Source organism: Anthonomus grandis, chromosome 13, assembly GCF_022605725.1.
Source record: "Anthonomus grandis grandis chromosome 13, icAntGran1.3, whole genome shotgun sequence".
Lineage (NCBI taxonomy): Eukaryota > Metazoa > Arthropoda > Insecta > Coleoptera > Curculionidae > Anthonomus > Anthonomus grandis.
In genome coordinates, this window is record NC_065558.1 from 26,293,077 (window position 1) to 26,312,451 (window position 19,375).

The 19,375-nt window shown below is 30.9% G+C and overlaps 1 protein-coding gene across 1 annotated transcript; it reads left to right on the forward strand.

Annotated features, from left to right (window-relative positions):
* Positions 1 to 686: 686 nt before the first annotated feature.
* LOC126743863 (60S ribosomal protein L13) lies at positions 687 to 15,313 on the forward strand. The gene is made up of 4 exons (XM_050451104.1): positions 687 to 977; positions 1,069 to 1,223; positions 14,619 to 14,807; positions 15,123 to 15,313. Exons 1-4 carry the CDS (start codon positions 771 to 773, stop codon positions 15,235 to 15,237), a joined length of 666 nt encoding a protein of 221 aa, XP_050307061.1. The 5' UTR covers positions 687 to 770; the 3' UTR covers positions 15,238 to 15,313.
* The last annotated feature ends 4,062 nt before the right edge of the window (positions 15,314 to 19,375 follow it).

Here is a 19,375-nt window from a genome sequence, read left to right on the forward strand (position 1 = left end):
CAGTTCCTCTCCAATACTTCTAGTGGACCGTGTCGAATCAAGTTCTAAGGTACTGCAAACCCGTTCTTCCCGCTGTTCTATATCCTGGACCACTTCAACAGGTGGTTCTTGACGTTTTGTGTGGCATTCTTTTTAAAATTTTGAAGACAAAAAGATGTCTCAAAATTTGTAACCACATTTAAAACCGTTTTTGCACAAGGTCTAATTCTATTCTCAAATGTCACTGAAAACAAATCTACATTGTACTGCCAAATTGCCTTCATAAAACCATTTAATTAGTTGAACTCTTTCGGAAGGGGTATAAATAGCCATAGTGAAAAAAACACGAATATAACGCTCAAAAATTATTAATGCAACGCGCAGTAACACAGCAAAGTGAGGTCTGCTGACTCCCGGTTCAAAAAATAAAAAGGAAAAATTCCGCCGCCTGCAAGCCGCAACCAAGCGGTGTTGCCATTATTTTGGGTAATACGTAGCTCACGATAACACGATCTGTACGTATCTGATACGTCTCCTTCAATTTTAAAAAAAGTAGTATGAGATTAGATGATTTAATACTATCTACAAAATGGTTAAATATGAACCTTAAACACTTCATATACAAGTGGAAATCGCCATACATGACAACTGACATTGACATCCAGTGCGGGTAAAAAACGAAATGAGCTGTCAATTGTAAAACAAAAATTCTCAAAAATCTTTTCCCTGTCGTCCATTTCGACGTTTGCACGTGTTTCACGTAGTGCCAGTGGAGATTAAATAGATTCACGATGGCACCGAAAGGTAATAATATGATTCCAAATGGGCATTTCCACAAAGACTGGCAGCGCTTTGTGAAGACGTGGTTTAACCAACCGGCCCGTAAAATCAGGAGACACCAAAACCGCGTGAAGAAAGCCAGGTCTATCGCACCTAGACCTGCTGCTGGCCCTTTGAGACCCGTTGTTAGGTGTCCAACAATCAGATACCACACTAAGGTAGATCTTATTCATAGTTTCTACTTCCTTTTTCATATTTGCCTATGCCAATGTGGTTAAAACAATGGGTAGAATAAAATCTCAATTCTAGGTCCGTGCTGGGCGTGGGTTCACCCTGCAAGAATTAAAAGCCGCAGGACTTAATGCCAGGTTCGCTAAAACTGTTGGGATTGCCGTAGATGTTCGCAGGCGAAACAAATCTGTTGAATCTATTCAACTTAATGCTCAAAGGCTAAAGGAATACAAGTGAGTAGTAAAGTTTTTTTTTTACCTTTGGCAGGTACCAATACTATTGCAAATTATGTTTCTATTTAATATTATGTACAAGAGATGCTTATATTGAAAAAAAAAGTTAGTTTTAAGTGTGATGGGCTAGGTATTGTGTTAAGAGAATAGAACCGATATAGTAGGGATTGTTGTTGATTGCTCAGATTGCCATTTTTAGTCTGCTATAGGCATTAACTGGGAAGATTGTGTGAAGGTGTAATATTAGTCTCTTTGACTCTTTATATTGACTTTTTACATTTTACTCTTTATATTGAAAACCTCATACATAAATATATTAGACCACCATCTAACATTACATTTATAATATTCATGAAATAAACTTACCTCTTCCAACTGAAATTTACTGGTATTTATTAAAATAAAAAATTTATAATTATGTGCGTCATTCAATAAAATTAGGACACACCTTAAAAAAAACTTTAGCAAGGAACTAAAAAAACTTTACTACTACTAACTTTACTAAGAGATTATTACAGCATTGGAGAATATTTTAATGATTTATTTTGATGGATTATGATTATTATCTATCTGTTTATCAACTTCTGTTGTTCTTTTCTTCTACATTTATTTTGAACTTACTCACTCAATATTACTCACTGTTAATTTTATTGTTTTGATGTTATCCTACATCTATATACTCAAAAATGGATCTGTTTGCTGTTATTGGAGGATTTAAGATTAGCAAGCTTTGAGTATGAGTGAGATTTTAAATTAACAATTCAGTTTGAAAGGCTTTTTAATGATTGAAGATCATTACAATGTTGAATCAGAAACATAACAATTGAATTGCTATAAAAATGATAGTAGTAAATGAAATATTAATTGTGTTTATAAATTACTGACAAAACACTAATTAGAGTTTGTCAGTTATGTATTAACATTATAAAATATAGACCCATTAAATATATGGAATGCAGTTTAAAAAAAGGAAAATTTGACGGAACAGTTTAATAACAAAATTATATTCAAAAATGTTGATAATGTTTTTTTCACTACCAAGTGGTTCTACTTCAGCAAGGAGACTATCAAAACATTATTCTAAATGTGAGCATAGAATGATCATTTGCAAAATAAATCAAGTATATATCAAGAAAATATGTAATATCTTCAAGTTATTTAAGTCAATGTATTTTTATGTAATTCTTAGTGAATAATGGGCAGAGCTTATTCTCATATGCTTGTTTCATTAAATCATGGTATTGGTTAATCTGCAAGCCTAATAATTTGACTAATAACTAGATATGTCAAGGAGCACATTATAATTTAATAGATAAAAATTAAATTTGTTTGTTATATCTTAATGCATCTAGTTTAACAGACCATTTTGATAAAATTTGTGACTTGACCATTCAAAAAAATTGAATAGGTGTTGCATTGCCTCTAGGCATGCTTAATAGATTAATGTCAATTTTAGAACCTGGGAATCGGAAAATTTTCAAAATATTTTAATTGATGTTAGTTTATTTAATATTGTACATGACACAACCCAGGCAGGTAAAGAAACAAACCATCAAAATATGTTTCAAGTAAGAGTATTAGAAAGTCCAAGAATTAATAATCACTACATAATTGAAATTTTGCAAAGTGGAGGAAGATATATTGACTTTATCAGTTTAAACAACCTACTGGAACAGCAAAACAAAATTTTATTATGATCATGCTAATATGAATGAAAAGTATAATAAATTTATTAATATAATAAATGTATTAGATTAGAGAAATTATAATAAATGTATTAGATATTATAGCTCTGTTGAGAACAGTTAAAATTTATCCTAGATATAAAGTTTGAACGAATGATATTGTCAGAGCTACTACTAGAAATAGGACTGTAAGTTATAAGTTATATAAACAAAATAAAACTTCTGAAAACTTCAATAATTACAAACAAAAAGAAATTTGGTAGTAAAAATAATAGGGTATTAAAGAGAAAGTACTATGAAGCTAAAATATATGGAAATAAAGAAAATCCAACAGAGATGGAAAACTGCTAGAATTTATATAAAAAAATAAGTGATGAATTTACAGGAAGTAGACATTAATGGTGAAGTTATTGATATGGAAAATAATTTACCCAACAAGTTGAATCACTATTTTAGAGACAGTATAAATTAAATTCTATTAGATGTAGAGAGAACAAATATTGCAGAGAACTTAGAAAATCAGGACACTTTTGAGAATATTAAACAACCACTGCTTGATTTAATAAATTGTCCTCTTGAAACTGGTGAACTCCCTGAACTACTAAAAGTATCAACAGTTATTCCAATAGCAAAAGTAAATAAATCTAGTTTAGTTAATGACTTAAGACTGATAAATATTTTATGTGTTAGACAAAATATTGGGAAAAGTGGTGTATACACAGCTCTTTAACAGTCTTAATGATAACAACATAATTAGTGATTTTCAATCCAGCTTAAGAGAAAAATTTAACTGTGAAACTGCTGATCAGGGTAGGTTGGCTGATGGGCAAAAACAATTGATTGTAATTTAGCTACTGGTGCCATTTTTCTGGATTTAGGAAGAGCATTTGAAACTATCAAGTAATGAAGTATAGGTTATTTTGAAGTAATTTAGTATGTATTTAAAAAATTGAAAATAGGTATTAAAAATTAATGATGTTTTAGCAGACCTATTAATATATAAAAATGGCATTCCACGAGGTAGTGTGTGAGGACCATTGCTATAATTTTAGTTTATTATTTATCTAGATGTTCACATTACTTAAACTTATGGACAAAAAAAATTATTTACAATATATTTATCGTGTCTCACTTTAGTTATTGTTTTAGTGTATTTTTATTAAAATAAAATGAGTTGTCCCGACTTCAAAAGTTGCAAAATAGGGTCATGCGCATAATATTAAGATTGACCTCAATAAAAGGCATGTTGCAGGCATTTTGTTTTAGAATGGTTAGTAGTCAGAGTCAGAGATCTTTTACTCATTACGAATAAGATTAAAATTGGTCATCGTCCACATTATAGGATCATAACATGCATTCGAGAGAGAAATAACTTTTATATAGCTAGAGTTTTCTAAGAACCTGCTCAAAATTCATTATTTTTTAATGGTCTAAACAAATACAATATGTGCCTAATAAATAAATCAAAACAATAAAGTATAAAGTTTTTTTAAAAGGGCTTGTCAAAATCATTTGATTACAAAGTCAAAGGAAATGAATAGCAGTGGACCAATAACACTACTTTGTGCTGCATGCATTCTTCTGACACATGGTTTTCACTTCTCATTTTAAAGAGAGTCACTCTTGAGTTAAGAAAAAGTAGCACAGGGCAGGTTTGCACTGTATACTGCAGTTTTCACCAATCTTCTTATAATATCAATATATATTATCTGATATACTTATTACATAAAGACTACATTTGTTTATTAAAGTTTAAAGGTAAATAGCAAAATGATTTTAAAAAAAATTAATAAATATTTTCTTTCCTTTAAAATAATGAAATTGTAATTGAGCAATGTTGTAGATGAAATTAGAGTAGAGAAATAAGAGAATAAGAAATTGTCATGATTTTTATGGTTGTGAAAATATATCATTTTAGTTACCCTGTTTGGAAACAGAAAGACCTTATTAATTGTTGTGAGTTCCTAAGAAGATTTTACAATTTTGTTTAATCTAGAGTGGACATAGGCAAAGTAAAAACATAATACAAAATGATGGCCCAGTCTTATGTCTATTTCTTTGTTTTCTGATTGGCAATTAATCTTAGTAAAGTAAATTTATTATGTTTTAGTCTTTAAAACAACCTTGTTAAATATATACTATTTAGATGTTTTGCTGATTAGATAGATATAGATAAAAAAAAAAAACATTTTACACAAGTCAAGAAGCTAATATGATATCACTAAAACTTACAAGCTTGATAACAAAAGACAATAAGTAAAAATAGGGGGATAGTTTGGGATTATTAATAAAAAAAAAATTGATAATGGAGAATTAAAATTTGTAGGTAAAATTAGTCATACAAATAAATAAATTTTGTTGTGAAATTTGTTTGATTTAAAATGTTTAAAACTTAGTTACCTAATTTCTACACAGTCTATATAGTCTGTGATAAAATCTTGGACAATAATAATTGGGGGAAAACTTCTGTATAGCTTTGTGTAGCTAATATCTTCATTGGTTCTTGTGTAATACCCATGGATTTTATTTTGCAAAGTGTAATTATCTAGGTTTTCTGTGAAACAAAAAATGTCAAAATTCCCAAGTCTCTGAATGTTCTTTCTAAGTTAATAGGGTATCAAGACTCACACACAAGAATTTTAAGAAATCTATTTTTCATGCATTCCTCAAAACCAGAAATATTACACAGCATGTTGTGGTGTGTTATGTAAGACTATAAATTTGGCACTTGATTTATTAGATCCATAATGGACTCGCTTAGGTAACAAAATTCTATAGGAGAGGCAATTGAAGGCCTTCAATAAGTCACAAAAAGAGAGATCCCACAAATAAACTCTCATCATAGACCTGATAGACAGCATCAATCAAAGTTGTAATTATTGCATTCTCTGTTGACCTGTTTTTTTCAATAGCCAAATTGTTTTTTTTGTAAAAAGTTCATTATGCTCGAAATATGAACTTAATTGAATAGTGAGAATTTTTTTCAAATATTTGTCCACTCAAGGGCACTATAGAAATGAAGCTGTCATTTTCCACTTTGTTAAAATCCCCATCTTTGTGCAGTGGTATAATGTTTGAAATGTTCATTATTGTGGTGAGTTCCTTTTAATATGCAATCATTAAATAATTTTGATAAAGGGCTTATTAGTAAATTAAGTTATATATTATAAGTTAAAGAGTCTTTGAACCCCATTATGGTATCACAAACTTCAATTTCTGAATTTGTGAAAAAAGAATTTTCTTAGTCTGTAGTGTGCAATTAAGATTTGATTATAAACAATCTGACCATGAGTAAAACTTTTTCAAAATTTTTTAAAAAGGATAAAAGTGAGGTTGGATAAATATGTTTGTAATAATTATAGAAAAAACATCTATAGTAATCAAAGTAGGTGTTTTGTGATTGTTGTAGAGTTGTTTTCAATTCATAGGCAAACATTGAGAAAAAGACTAATGTACCTTTGTGTTGACTGCTGTGAAGCTCCTAAATTGGTGGTAAAAAGAGCTCAGGAGTTTCAATGTGAAATTGGTCACATTGAAGCAATGCAAAATCTGCACCAATTCCTAATAAAGAGTAAATTATATTCAAAACAAATAAAAGAGCTAACAGATTAAAAACTTGATGCCATATGAAGTTCTAGAGGCTGCAGTATTGCAGGATTGGATTAGTCATGATCAGGAAAAAGTATGTGCAATAACTAGAAAACTTCTTTGTTAAAGTTATGAGAGTCAGTCAGACAAGGGATGATAAGAAAAGGGCAATAAAAATCATTTACAAGGAGTTTGCAAATTATCCACAAAGCAACATTAAATCAACATAAATTTAAAACTGAATCTTGTCTTTATAAAATATCATATGATTCCACCCAAATGCAGCCAAGTGCTTATAAAGATTGGCAAGAGGCGACATGAAGGACAAATAATTTTGAATCTGGCCTGATAATCTGATATGTAAAGAGAATGCCATTAGTTTGTGTTAAAAAAACATAATCCTGAGAAAAACTAAACACCACTCCATTTTAATTACTTAAATGTAAGTGGATTATACACTAAAATGGATATTTTAAAGTTCTTAGTATTTTAAGCTCTATTCATGATTTGATCATTTTGGTGGAAACAAACTTAAACATAGATTTTTTGGACAGTAAATTTGATTGCATACATTATTTATAGATATATAGCGGCTCAATCTTCTGTATCTCAAAGGATGGATATGCGAAAATAAATGAAATGTGTACCTAGATTATTGTTCACAAATAATGAAAGTGTAGAATTAAGTTAGCTAAGGAACATAATTTAGGAGATAGCTTACAAGCTTACTAGCCTAAAATATGCTGGTCTTATAGCTAAGTATTTTATGTTTGCTGATGACACAGTTCTAGTGTTCTCAGCCAAAGACATTAAAACCCTTGAAAAAGAAATAAATGACTCTTTAGATATATACTATAAGTGGCTGTGTTATAATAGGCTTAGTATAAATGCTACCAAAACTGTCTACATGATTGTAAGTAATAAAAATAAAAGAAAATGTGATATTAGTGTACATGTAAGCGGCAATAAACTTAAAGAAGTGACAGACTACAAATATTTAGGTTTAAATATAAATAATAAACTTTCATGGAATAATCATATACAAAAAATTAGTGACAAAATATCTCCTATGCTTGGTGCTTTGAGAAGGTGCTCTCACATGTTAAATATTAAAACAAAAAAATTACTCTACAACATCTTTATTGAACCATATTTGAGGTACCTTATAGTATGTTGGGGAAATGTTCCAAATTATTTATTAAATAAAATACGAGTGCAAAATAAAGCAGTTAAATTAGTTTATTCTTTAGATTATTACACACCAAGTGATATAATTTATAAAAATACTGGTATTTTAAACATTAATCAATTAAGAACCTATGAACAAATTAAATTTATAAAATGTATACAGTTAAATAATATTAAGACTAGTTTAAAGGGAAAATTATTACAAATTAAAGACTGTCAAAAGTATCAGCTAAGAAATAAAAACATGTTGAGAAATGCATTGGTGCGAACAAAAAAAAATGTCAGGACTCTCCATTACATAGTGCAATAAGTGTCTTCAATAAAATTCCAGAAACTATTGTGAATCTAAAAAGCTACAAAAATATGTGTAAAACAATACCTTAAGGTAAACTAAATAAATATATTAAATATGTAAGGCTGTAAGCCATATATATTAATTATTTCCTCTATATTAATCAAGTAATATTGTACTAAATTTATTTAGAATTATGTTCCTAATTTTGTTGTATTTTTTTCTTTTTTTTGTTAAGTTTTAGGCCCTGGTGCCAGTTTGTAAACTGTTTTTGGGTCATAAATAAAGTTATAAAAAAAAAAAAAAAATGTCAGCTATCAATGTATTATGAAGAGGGTTTACAATGATTTTAAAAATGCCAATTAACGCTTTAATTACAATTAATTGCTCAATGCTTTTAATTATTGTCCAGTCTTCTTCTGATAATAGTTTTTTTTTGATTTTTGACAATTAGTAGGTTTTTTATTTATAATATTTCTTTACTACTATGTTGTTTTTTTTTTCACTAAAACATAGGGTGCTGGCATACCACCAAACAGTGTTTGAAGCATTGTGTTTGCACTTTGGTTACTCCTTTGTACTTACTTTTTAATCTATCTTTGAGGACTGCAATATTTCCTGATATATGAAAACATAATTTTATAATTCCTATATTTAAGAGAAGTGAGAGAAATGTTGGTTTGAAATTTTTTTTAACAGCCTTGTAAGTGACCAGTTGGAATGGCCACTTACAAGGTGGCCATTCCACTTACATGGTGCCACTTACAGTGGAGAGGCTTAATTAACAATAACCAACATAGCTTTTACGCAGGGTCTCACAAATCTACTAACTTATCAGACTAAAATTACAAAAGCTTTTAACCAGATCACCATACATTTTATATGTGTTTTGGCGCAGACACTTTAAAATGGATTCTGTTTCATAAAAGTTCCCCAAGCATGCTCACCTGCTTTGTTCATTTTATTTATAAATAATATTTTTGATTGTTTTAAACAATGTGAAGCTTGAAATAAAAAGTTCAACACTTCTTCCTCATTGCAAGAAGAAATTCTGCATTATATCTCCAGAATATAATTATGGTTTTCTATGAAAACTTATCTTTTGTTGAACATATTAATACAATTACAGTAAGGTCCTTAAAGATGCTAGACTTTATAGTTAGAAGCTGCAAGAATTTTTCTGTTACATCAATGATTTGGTCTAGTTATCATAACTATAGAGAAATAGAAAGTCAACTTATTTCTCTGCTTTGGAAAGATTGCAGGGTTTGGGCTGGATTAAAATTTTTTACAACTTTGTTATTTAACATAAAGTATTCTACAATCTACTTAAATAAATATAAAAATAAAATATATCTCTTAAATCTACTTAAACTTTTATACATTGACATTTCATCAGTCTTCTATCACAGAATTTTATTTCGTTTTTTTTGTACATTTTTACAAGAACTAACATCTGTATTATTTTCTTTTTGATAGATGGCCAAGGATTGTAAGTCGCCATTATCTAGACATTTTTGGTTTTAACCTATCATTTTTTGAAAGTCAATTAAATAACATGAAATTTGTGGTATAACAACATATTATATTGTTAATAATTGTTAACATTATATTATAATCAAAATCAAGTTTCTTGGTTGGTTCTGCTGTTCCAATAATGGTATTAGTACACTAGGCTGTTTAGCAGTCAGCAACCAATCTGCCTTTAGATCTCACCAATATTTTTCCCTTAATTTGATCGGTGCTGTGTTCGACTAGAATGTATGCATTTAATAGGCTCTCTATTTTCTGGTTTTGCTCCAGTGTGGCCACACAAGTTAAATAAATCAATAAATAACGCCTTTATTCAAGTATTTCTTTGTACATACAATGCAAAAACATATGAAAATGTACACTCACATCATATGCACAAGAATAGCGCAACTGGCGAAGTTTAGCCTCTTGGCCGTTCGTTCACTCAACCAATTTGTCCAATATTAAGTTCACCATCTTTAAATGTTAACAGAGAAAGTCCAATAGAATGCTTTTAAGAGATGCACTGAGGATAAAACAGTTTTAACCAACCATAACAATATAACAATGCAGTACATACATACATACAATATATCTGCACTAAAAAAGTCCTAAAAATCTACTGCACATCTAATAAATACCTCTTGTACTTAGACCTTAAATAACCAGTATTGCATACCTTAAATTGAAGAGGTAAATTATTATATAATTTAACACAATTATAAGTGAAGCTCTTTTTAAATAAAGAAGTTCTATGTTGTGGCATTGTTAAATAATTTTTATCTCGTAAAGAGCGATTATGCACAGCATCCCTATAAATTAGTTTTTTAAACAAACATACTGGTTGTTGACACATATATTTAGTTTTCTAGAAAATAGAGTATAAATTAATATCAGTAAAATTATACTTTTATAATTAAAATTATATCAGTTATCACACTTAAGCCAACCTAACTCTTTTATATTTTCTGAGACATGATCAAATTTTCTTAATTTATAAACAAATTTACAGGATGTATTCTAATAAATAGACAATAATAAGTAACTCACACAATTTTTTTCTGGTTTTAAAATTTAAAAAGTGTCTACTAGCATATAAAAGCTTAATTCTCACATAACTTCTTTTTAGTAAAGATTTTAAATGTTCAAAATTAAGCTGTACATCTATACACAAACCCACATTTTTACTGCAGTTAGCAAAAGTCAACCGAGTATTTTCAATCTGAGTATTAAGTTGACTCATGAGTATGCCCCTTTTCTTTTCAGAACAAAACAGTAACATTGTAGTTTTTGCAGGATTAATTGTCAGATTATGTTCTGTTGAGTATTGCAAAATATTAGATAAATCTGAATTTAAAATCTCAGCAGCATTATCAGGACAGTGTGGATTAAACTGAAATAATAATTGTGTATCATCCGCATATGCTTGCATGTGCGTTGATACAATAGAAAACATATCTGCAGAATAAATATGATACAACAAAGGGCCAAGTATGGACCCTTGTGGCACTCCTGAAATAATGTTTCTATTCTGCAATGTCTCACCACCTATCCTAACTACCTGCCTTTGACCTGTTAAATATGACCTAAAGAACAGTATTTCAACCTCCCCAAAACCATAATATGATAGCTTGGCACACATCAACACATGTTTTTTAGGTAGTGGGGTAATAAGAGATTCTTTCCAGCAATTGTTGCTTTGATACTGAATGATTCTTTTGTATCTTATTAAAACTGATAAAGGTGTCCACTACAGTTTGTAAATTTTCTTTATCTCTAGACTTTATGATGGCAGAGATAGCTTTAGATGTGTCCACCTTTTAATTTATTTCTTTTGACATTAGTGGTCAATTTGTTCTCTAACGCAACTCTTAGTTTTTGAATTACCCTCGCAAAACAAACATGCAAATCAAGTTAGGGATCTATGTTTAGTAATGACAAGTATGGCTTCTAAAATAGATGTATTTTTCTTAAAACTGAATTGATCTTCCAATGCTAATTTGTCTCTTTAAAAAAAATATGTTTTTTCTTATCAAAAAAATGTTTCATAAATTTTCACAAAATTTGTTATATTAGATATAGGATATATATTGGTAACCTTAATTATATGATTTTTAATTGTAAACCACTTTTGTTGGCTTTTATTAGATTATAGAAATTGTTATTAAAATACTGACCATTACCTCCGTTGTTCGACGTTTTCGTACATTCTTTATCTTGAATAACTAGGTGGTCCTTAAAGTCTTTTACAAAACCCTGCACCTCTGAAACTAATGTACATATGGGTATATTAATTAAAACAAATATTCAGATTTAGCTTATTTGCTTAACATAAAATTATATAATTCTGCCAGCATTTCAATAAATTACACTTGTATTATGGAACATCAAATCTTGATTTGGAAAAACTCTACATCTTCCCTTTTTTGAATTTCAGGTAGTCAAACTCTATTGAAAACTGATGTAGCAATACCAATAATTCATCATAGTGTTTTAGACTATAGATGAGTCAGTTTAAATTTTTTTGTTTGTTAGAAAAGGGATGTCTCAAGTATCATGAGTTATATATAGTAGTGGATAGAGTTTGTTGATAAGTAATTAAATAAAACTTTAAAACTAAAGTAGATGGGAGTTATTTTCTAAAATATTGACACTAAAAGTAATAACAAAATTACCATTAAAATATCTACTACATGTATAATGCATATGATAGGAAGTACAGAAGATTGAAATCAGGTAAGATGGTCATACACAGTTAAAAAAATATTCTAAAACAAAACAAAACATGATATCTAACTAAATACAAGAAAATATAATATTAAGCTTCTGTTTGTTTGTCCCACGTTACCTCTAGTTACACTCATACTCTCAACTTGCCTTGAGAAGGGCTGCAGCGGTGACTTGCGTAGCTTTTAGGGCCGCCATACACGAGCTGATTTAGTTTACCTGGAATAAATTGTTAAAAGAAATAGCGACTGTTTAAATGACTTGAGAGCATTTAAACTGGCGCTGCCGCACATAGGGTTTACATGACTAGGAATGTTAAAGTCGCCGATAATGGTAAATTCTAAGTTCCGTTTACTTACAAGGTTTGTCAAAAAACGTTCATACAAATTACAACCACTGTTAGGGATGAAATATACTACAATGACATACAAGCAGGAAATATAGTACCAAGTGGTATTCTAATACACGTTGCTTCCTGATCAGCATCAAACATTTTAATTTCGGTAGCAATAAATCTGTCTTTGATTGCAAATAATCCACCACCGCCTTGAAATTTATCTGTTATTTTTCTACTCCTAACTTATATAAAAAGAAGTTTGTCCTTAAAGCTAAACGAGCTGAATGAGCATTATAAACAGAAACGTTACAGGGACGATACTAGATGTGTTTTCGTTAAGTGATATGTTAACAAGGTTGGGTTGGGTTAGGCTCACTATAGGACGTGATTAATCATTAGAATAACCGTATATTCGAGTAGTTTTGTCAACAAATAGGTGACAACCTTAGGTGAGGTTAGGTGTGGTGTTAGCTTCGGTGTTAGCATTGTAGCCTCTCAGTGTGATTTGAGAAGCGTCTTCGAAAGCAAAATTCGGCAAGATAACCCGGGAAATGTTCTTCTCTTCTTCCGTAGTTCGGGATCTTTTCTTTCATCTCTCGCTATGTTCGTTCTAGATTTTGTGTATGAGCTCCAGTTGCAGCTGAATTCATCCGTGCTGATAATCGTTTGTCTTTTGCCTTGCATATTACAACTATTAATGAAATTAATTTGGCCGGAGGAAAACTTGTCAAAAATAAAAACTAAATCACCAAGCCCATTATTTAAACTATAGCATTTACTTGGGTTCAACGAACATATTGATGTACTTAAAACCAAAACATTAGGGTGCATAAGTATTTTTAATTTATTTACAATAAACTGGAATTTCGGGATAAGATTTAAATATAAGTTACGGGGGTGGTCCGACAAGTGACACCACTAGCCTCACCCTCTAGTGGCGCCACTATCGCAAGAGAAATACTATTGTGTAAAATATATGCTATAATTGGCATTTTTGTACAATTAAACTAAGATATTTTAAAAACAGTGCCTTAAATCATAGTTTTGCAAGAGTAACTTTTTTTCCAAATTAAATGGAGAATGTAACAGTTGACTTTTTATCACCTCGCAGATTTGAGACAAAAAAGGACCAAATCCCTCCGTATGTTACGCCACTGGCAATTTTTTTCTAAGATTGGCTTCATCAATAATTTACTACAATAGCGTTCATGCGAAATTTAATTAACATTGAGCTGGTATTTTAATATTATGATAAATAAACAATTTATTATTCTTAACTTTAGCACTCTGTATCTTTATTAAATATTTCTGCGAAAAGTTTTATAATGAAAGTCTTATTTCTTTTTAAATTCTCTATCACGTATTAAAATTAATGGCGTTAAAACTGGACGACCCTGTATATTGGTGTGCTATTATCTAACGAAGACAGAGATTTTGAGAAACAGTTATTTAAGTTTATAACAGTTTGAATATGGTTTTCATTTTCTGCAGTTAGCCGAGATTTGCCATAAAGTAGAGAGTCTACTATGTTGAAGATCCTTAATCTCACTATCGAGTGATTCCAACTTATCAACTAAGCACCGGTTTATCTCCGACAACTCAGCGTTTTTGGTTTGTTGTCTAATAAATTCCTTTTTAATTGTCATCAGTTCATCCTTTAATTTTTGAATGTTGGTGTCCCGTGCTTTAACCACCAAAAAGACTTCATCGTCCAAAGCTTTAGTTCGCATCTGAAGCCGTTTGATGTGATCATCTTTCAATATATTTTCCCCAATTAATTTCGGATCCAAGATTTGATAAGTCATCGACTTCTGCCGCAAGTTTAAAAATATACTTGGTTTTTTGACCCGATTAAATTTTGAGTGATTCGTATTGTTGGGATATTTATTTAATTTAAATACATTTGTATAATTTTAGACCTAAATCTTTGTAGGGTCAGTAATCAAAGACCGCAACTTTTTTTAAGATTTTTAACTGTATAACCCGCAATTTTCCATATAAGATAAGACTCAAAAAAAGTAATGAGTAGTCCCAAATAAGCTATTATGTACTACTTTACTTTTCAGATCTAAATTAATCCTGTTCCCTGTACATCAAAAGGCTAAGTTGAGAGCTGGTGAAGCCACTGCCGAAGAAAGGAAAGTCGCCACTCAGTTGACTGGTGAAGTCCTGCCAATTAGACAGCCTGCTCTGAGAACCAAGGCTCGTGTACCAACAGAAGAAGAAAAGAACTTCAATGCCTATGTCACCCTTAGGTAACAAATTTCACATAAAAAGTATTTAATCATGTTTTTGTAACATAATTTTAATTTTTTAAGTTGCTTTTGTTAATTTTTTAGTTTGCCACTGTTTTTTTTAGGTATTTAGTAATTGAAAGCCTGGAATGTTCAAAAGTTTAGTTCCTGTAAAATACTGATAATGAATTCTCAGGACCGGTATTTAGGTTCGTTTAAGGGACATCTTATTTTTTTCCCCTTAAAAAAAATCTAAAGGACAATTTATTTCCCTAAATTAAAAAAAAATGTTTTGTAAATATATATAAGGTTTTAATGTTTTCTTTTCTGTTTTAGGAAAGCCCGCGCTGATGCCAGGTTAGTTGGTATTCGTGCCAAGAGAGCAAAGGATGCAGCTGAAAACCCAGAAGATGTAACCAAGGCTGGCAAAGAAAAGAAAGCCAAGAAGTAAATAAGTGAATATTTACTTTAAGTTTTTTTTACATTGTTAGGACTATAAAAGAAAATAAAAAATGGTTTCCATAAAAGTTATGTTTCTTATTGTGCAAAGCACGTTTTAAAAAACAATTATTTGAGAATAAGTACAACCGGCAAGAATGGTGCAACGAAGATTAAGGCATAAATCCATTACATGAGAATATACAGGGTTTTCGGCACATAATTCTTGCGACAACATTTTTTGGCATATTCTTGGGGTCATCTGAAAGCTTGTTACCCTAATATCTTGAGTCCTAAAAGTTACTGTTACAAAGATGTGAATTTTTTAATGTTTTTCTCAAATTACTTTTTTAATAGTGACAATAAAATTACGATTTTTGAAAAATAGTATTCCCTAATCTACGGTATTTAAATAGTAAACAGCTTTTGTTTCGACTGATTGTCCTAAAGGGATATACGAAGTTTTTATTTAACGAAGTCGTGATCGTTTGAAAAAAATCAACGTCAAAATTTAATTTAAAAAAAGCAGGAATTACGAGCATTATTTAATTTTAAAAAATCCGTTAATTAATGGCCTTTTTAACAGTATGCTAAACATTGATAATAAAACATAATATTCGTTCAAATAATAGGTAATCTGTAAGAATTGGTCAGAAATTTATTTATATGACCATTTATTTTATTAAAACAGATTATCATAAAAGTTATACCTAAGAATTCTCTGATTGCAAAAAAATATGTCTGAACAATAAATTTAAATATTTCTGAATAAAAAAACTATGAATGCGAATTCCACGCTCTCCGCATCCGAAGTGTACAATAATAATAATTGTACTTTTAATTAGAACTGTTAACATTTTTCGGTCTTTTGATTCACAGTGATAAGTTTTTTGATTGTATTTTGTGTTATGCCTATTTACACTGACATGATAATGGCGTATGGTGCCGCACGTGGAAATTCTCATGAAGCCCAAAGAATTTATCAGGAGATGGATCCTAATCTCACCACTTTTCGACTACGTATCATCGCTTGAGGGAGACCGGAAGCGTACATTTTTAAGGGCAGCTAACATTAATGCGATTAATGTCAGAGGGCATAATGTTGCAATTGATGAACGGATATTGCAAGCCTTCGAAGAAGATCCTAACACAAGTATTCATGCTGTGGCGCGCGCTCTTATGGTACGCGCTCCCAAATGGTTAGGTTACCATTTGGAAAGTGTGGTCAGTTCTTCGGGCCAATGAACAGCGTGCTTTTCATTTCACTCCGGTGCAAAGTAAACCAAATGTCTGATTCCCTTAGTAAGTGTTAAAATTTAAAGAAAAATTTGCCATCTTGTTAAACTTTTAGTAAATAATTGTTCAATGTACTTATTTAGGCGAACAATAAAGTACAAAACTGATTGGAAAACTGAAACATTTAATTTGTTTTTTACAGGTGATCTTGCTAGGCGAATGGAATTCTGTTGGTTTTTAATGTATGATGTAGACGATGAAGAATTTCTAAAACGAATTCTATGGACATACGAATCCTATTTTAACCGCGAGGAACCATTGGGAAACAAAAGGTACTAATACACACGCCATGAGACAAACTTCCAGTATAAAATTAGTAATAATGCGTGGGCTGGAGTAAAAAGGAGACATCTTATTGGACCACATTACTTGCCAGAGCGCCTTACAGGGCCTGCTTACCTGGAATTACTACAAACTGCATTACCGGAGCTCTTAATGGAAATCCCAGTGTTTAATGAAGACGTTCCCATTGTCTTCCAGCACGATGGTTGCCCGCTAACATTTTAAAAGAAAAGATAGAGACCACCTGGACGACACCTTTTGTTTCGTTCTCTCTCCTTTTGTTACTTTTTGCTAATTTTACTTATTTTTAGTTAACATAAGTTTTCTTTAAAGTTTAAGATATTTAATAATTAGTTCGGTAATACTTTGTTTATTTTGGTTTATTTACATTGATTTTGCATATAAAAGTTCACCCGCTATAACACAAGCGTTTCTTGGTAAATTCTTAATATTTAAACTCGACCTATCTTACATTTCCTTACTCTTTTACTCCAATGTTCCTTGCATAAAGCCTTGCTCTTTTATCCTACTTTATCTTATGGACCCCTCGGGGCGAGAGGAGTAATCTATTTGACCGAGGTCATCTGCCAAAAACTTAAAATACGGAACAGGTGTGCGATACCGGAAAGCAGTAGTACTACGGCAATTATTGAATCGGTACCTAAATCTCATGCGAGATAATACCGAAGTGCATCACGTCTTTGTCGATTTAATGAAAGCTGATTGGGGTGTTCCTTATATCAACATCCTTTACTTCATTTATTACTAGGGTAAGTCGAGTCATTTTTTTTCCTTTCACGTTAAATTGCGTCTCTTCGTATTTTGTTTCTATTTTATTTCGCTCATTACATAGTCACTAAGGGTGTGCGTCGAAAACAGAAGGATCATCTTATTTCAGTGTGACTGGAACAGCGTCCCTATTTTTTTACAGTCTGGTTTTGATAAACATTATAAATAGGCCCGAAACACCTTTCCTAACTCGTGGCTAACTGGCTAGGCAGAGGCGGTCCGATTCCTGGGCCGGCACGATCTCCAGGCCTATATTATAGCTCCCTTAGACTTTTACGTCTGGGGGTGGGCCAAAGCTTTAGTTTATGCTACAGATGGAACAATGCGAGAAGAAATGCGCTTATCTACCGTAACTGTTGAAGTACGAAAGAGATGTCGAGCGTGCGTTAGGAATTGAGGACTACAGTTCGAACAAAATTTATAACAAGAAAATAGATACTTAGGTATTTAATGTTTGTTTTTAGTTAAACTTTTCTTCAAATAAACGATCAAAAACCATACTTCAATTCTGATCGATTTCCGCTCTTGTTACTGTAGTTGACTACTGTATTTTTTGAACCATTCATTTTTTCATTAATAATAAGCACACTGTCAGAAAGGTAAATAATTAGAAAATTCCCTGTATAGACTTTAATACAGCGAAAGATAATGTAAAGCAATGTTAACAATAGAGTAAGCAAATATTTATACAGAGTGGTCAATATTGTGGCCATAATTCCTCCCGCGTAAGATTGAAACAACAGGGATGTCGTATTTTTTTCAACATTCTGGATGGCGTTTTCCTTCTTTTCTGAATCTTTCACTTTTCTTTAAGAACAACTCATACACTGCAAAGGCTATGCAGCACAGGATCAGACTCCAAGGATTGTGGCAAAACTCCATGTAGCTGGATGGATTTGGTCACCTTCTTCCGGAAGGGTCTTGATAACTCTTGCCTGGTATTGAAGCGCTTTGATCAAGATGGGATCGATAGAGTCGAGCTGGTTAGTTTCAGTATGTAACTGGAAGTCAATATTAGCAAATGAAATTAAGGTAACTGGAAGGGTACATAGTCCAAGATTGTTTGTTCATTCCAAAATTTGGATTTCGACTTCACATATATAGGTAAGGTATCTAGAAACAAACTGGATCTCGATGCGAGGAAGATTCTTCTTGAATCACAGAGCATCTGGATTTTTATTTTTAAGGTAGTTGGTATTACCAATACAAACCAAAAGTAGGAACAATGATTGAATTATTTATCGGAATGGTAAACAAGTGGTAAATATTAAAATTTTCCGTTATAAATAAGGGAAAATGTATTGCAAATCTAATTTTGTCTTTCGAGAAATTAATCCTGCGATTGAATAATAATAATTTAAATCTATAAACTATAACTAAATTAAGTTTTTTCTTCACCATATAGAGTAGTTACATTAGAAATTATCTGTTCCAATTGATTAGCTAAAATTACTGCACTTTGAAGCGCATTGAGCTTTGCAAACATTATTGCGTCTTCTACGTTGTCTAAAAATGTTATGAAATTTTGACAGTTTATTATTAACTTATTTATGGTATTTTGAATTTTTAATAAAATTGAGAGGTCATTAACGATTTTATTCATGTGTTTTTCGAATATTTTGGAACATGTCTATTCAAAGAGTTTTGGTTTTTGCTAAGAATAGTGATAGTGCTATTGACGCTATTGTAATTAATAATTAGGTCTTTTGTTAATGATAAGTTTAAGCTTATTTATTGCTTGTTGTATCTATCTCCATCGTCTGCATTTAAGCTATCAAAAAGCC

Coding starts and splice junctions, on each gene's coding strand:
- LOC126743863 (XM_050451104.1), top strand. CDS start 771: ATGGCACCGAAAGGTAATAATATGATTCCAAATGGGCATTTCCACAAA. Junction 1,224..14,618: donor CAAAGGCTAAAGGAATACAA/GTGAGTAGTAAA, acceptor TTTACTTTTCAG/ATCTAAATTAATCCTGTTCC. Junction 14,808..15,122: donor AATGCCTATGTCACCCTTAG/GTAACAAATTTC, acceptor TTTCTGTTTTAG/GAAAGCCCGCGCTGATGCCA.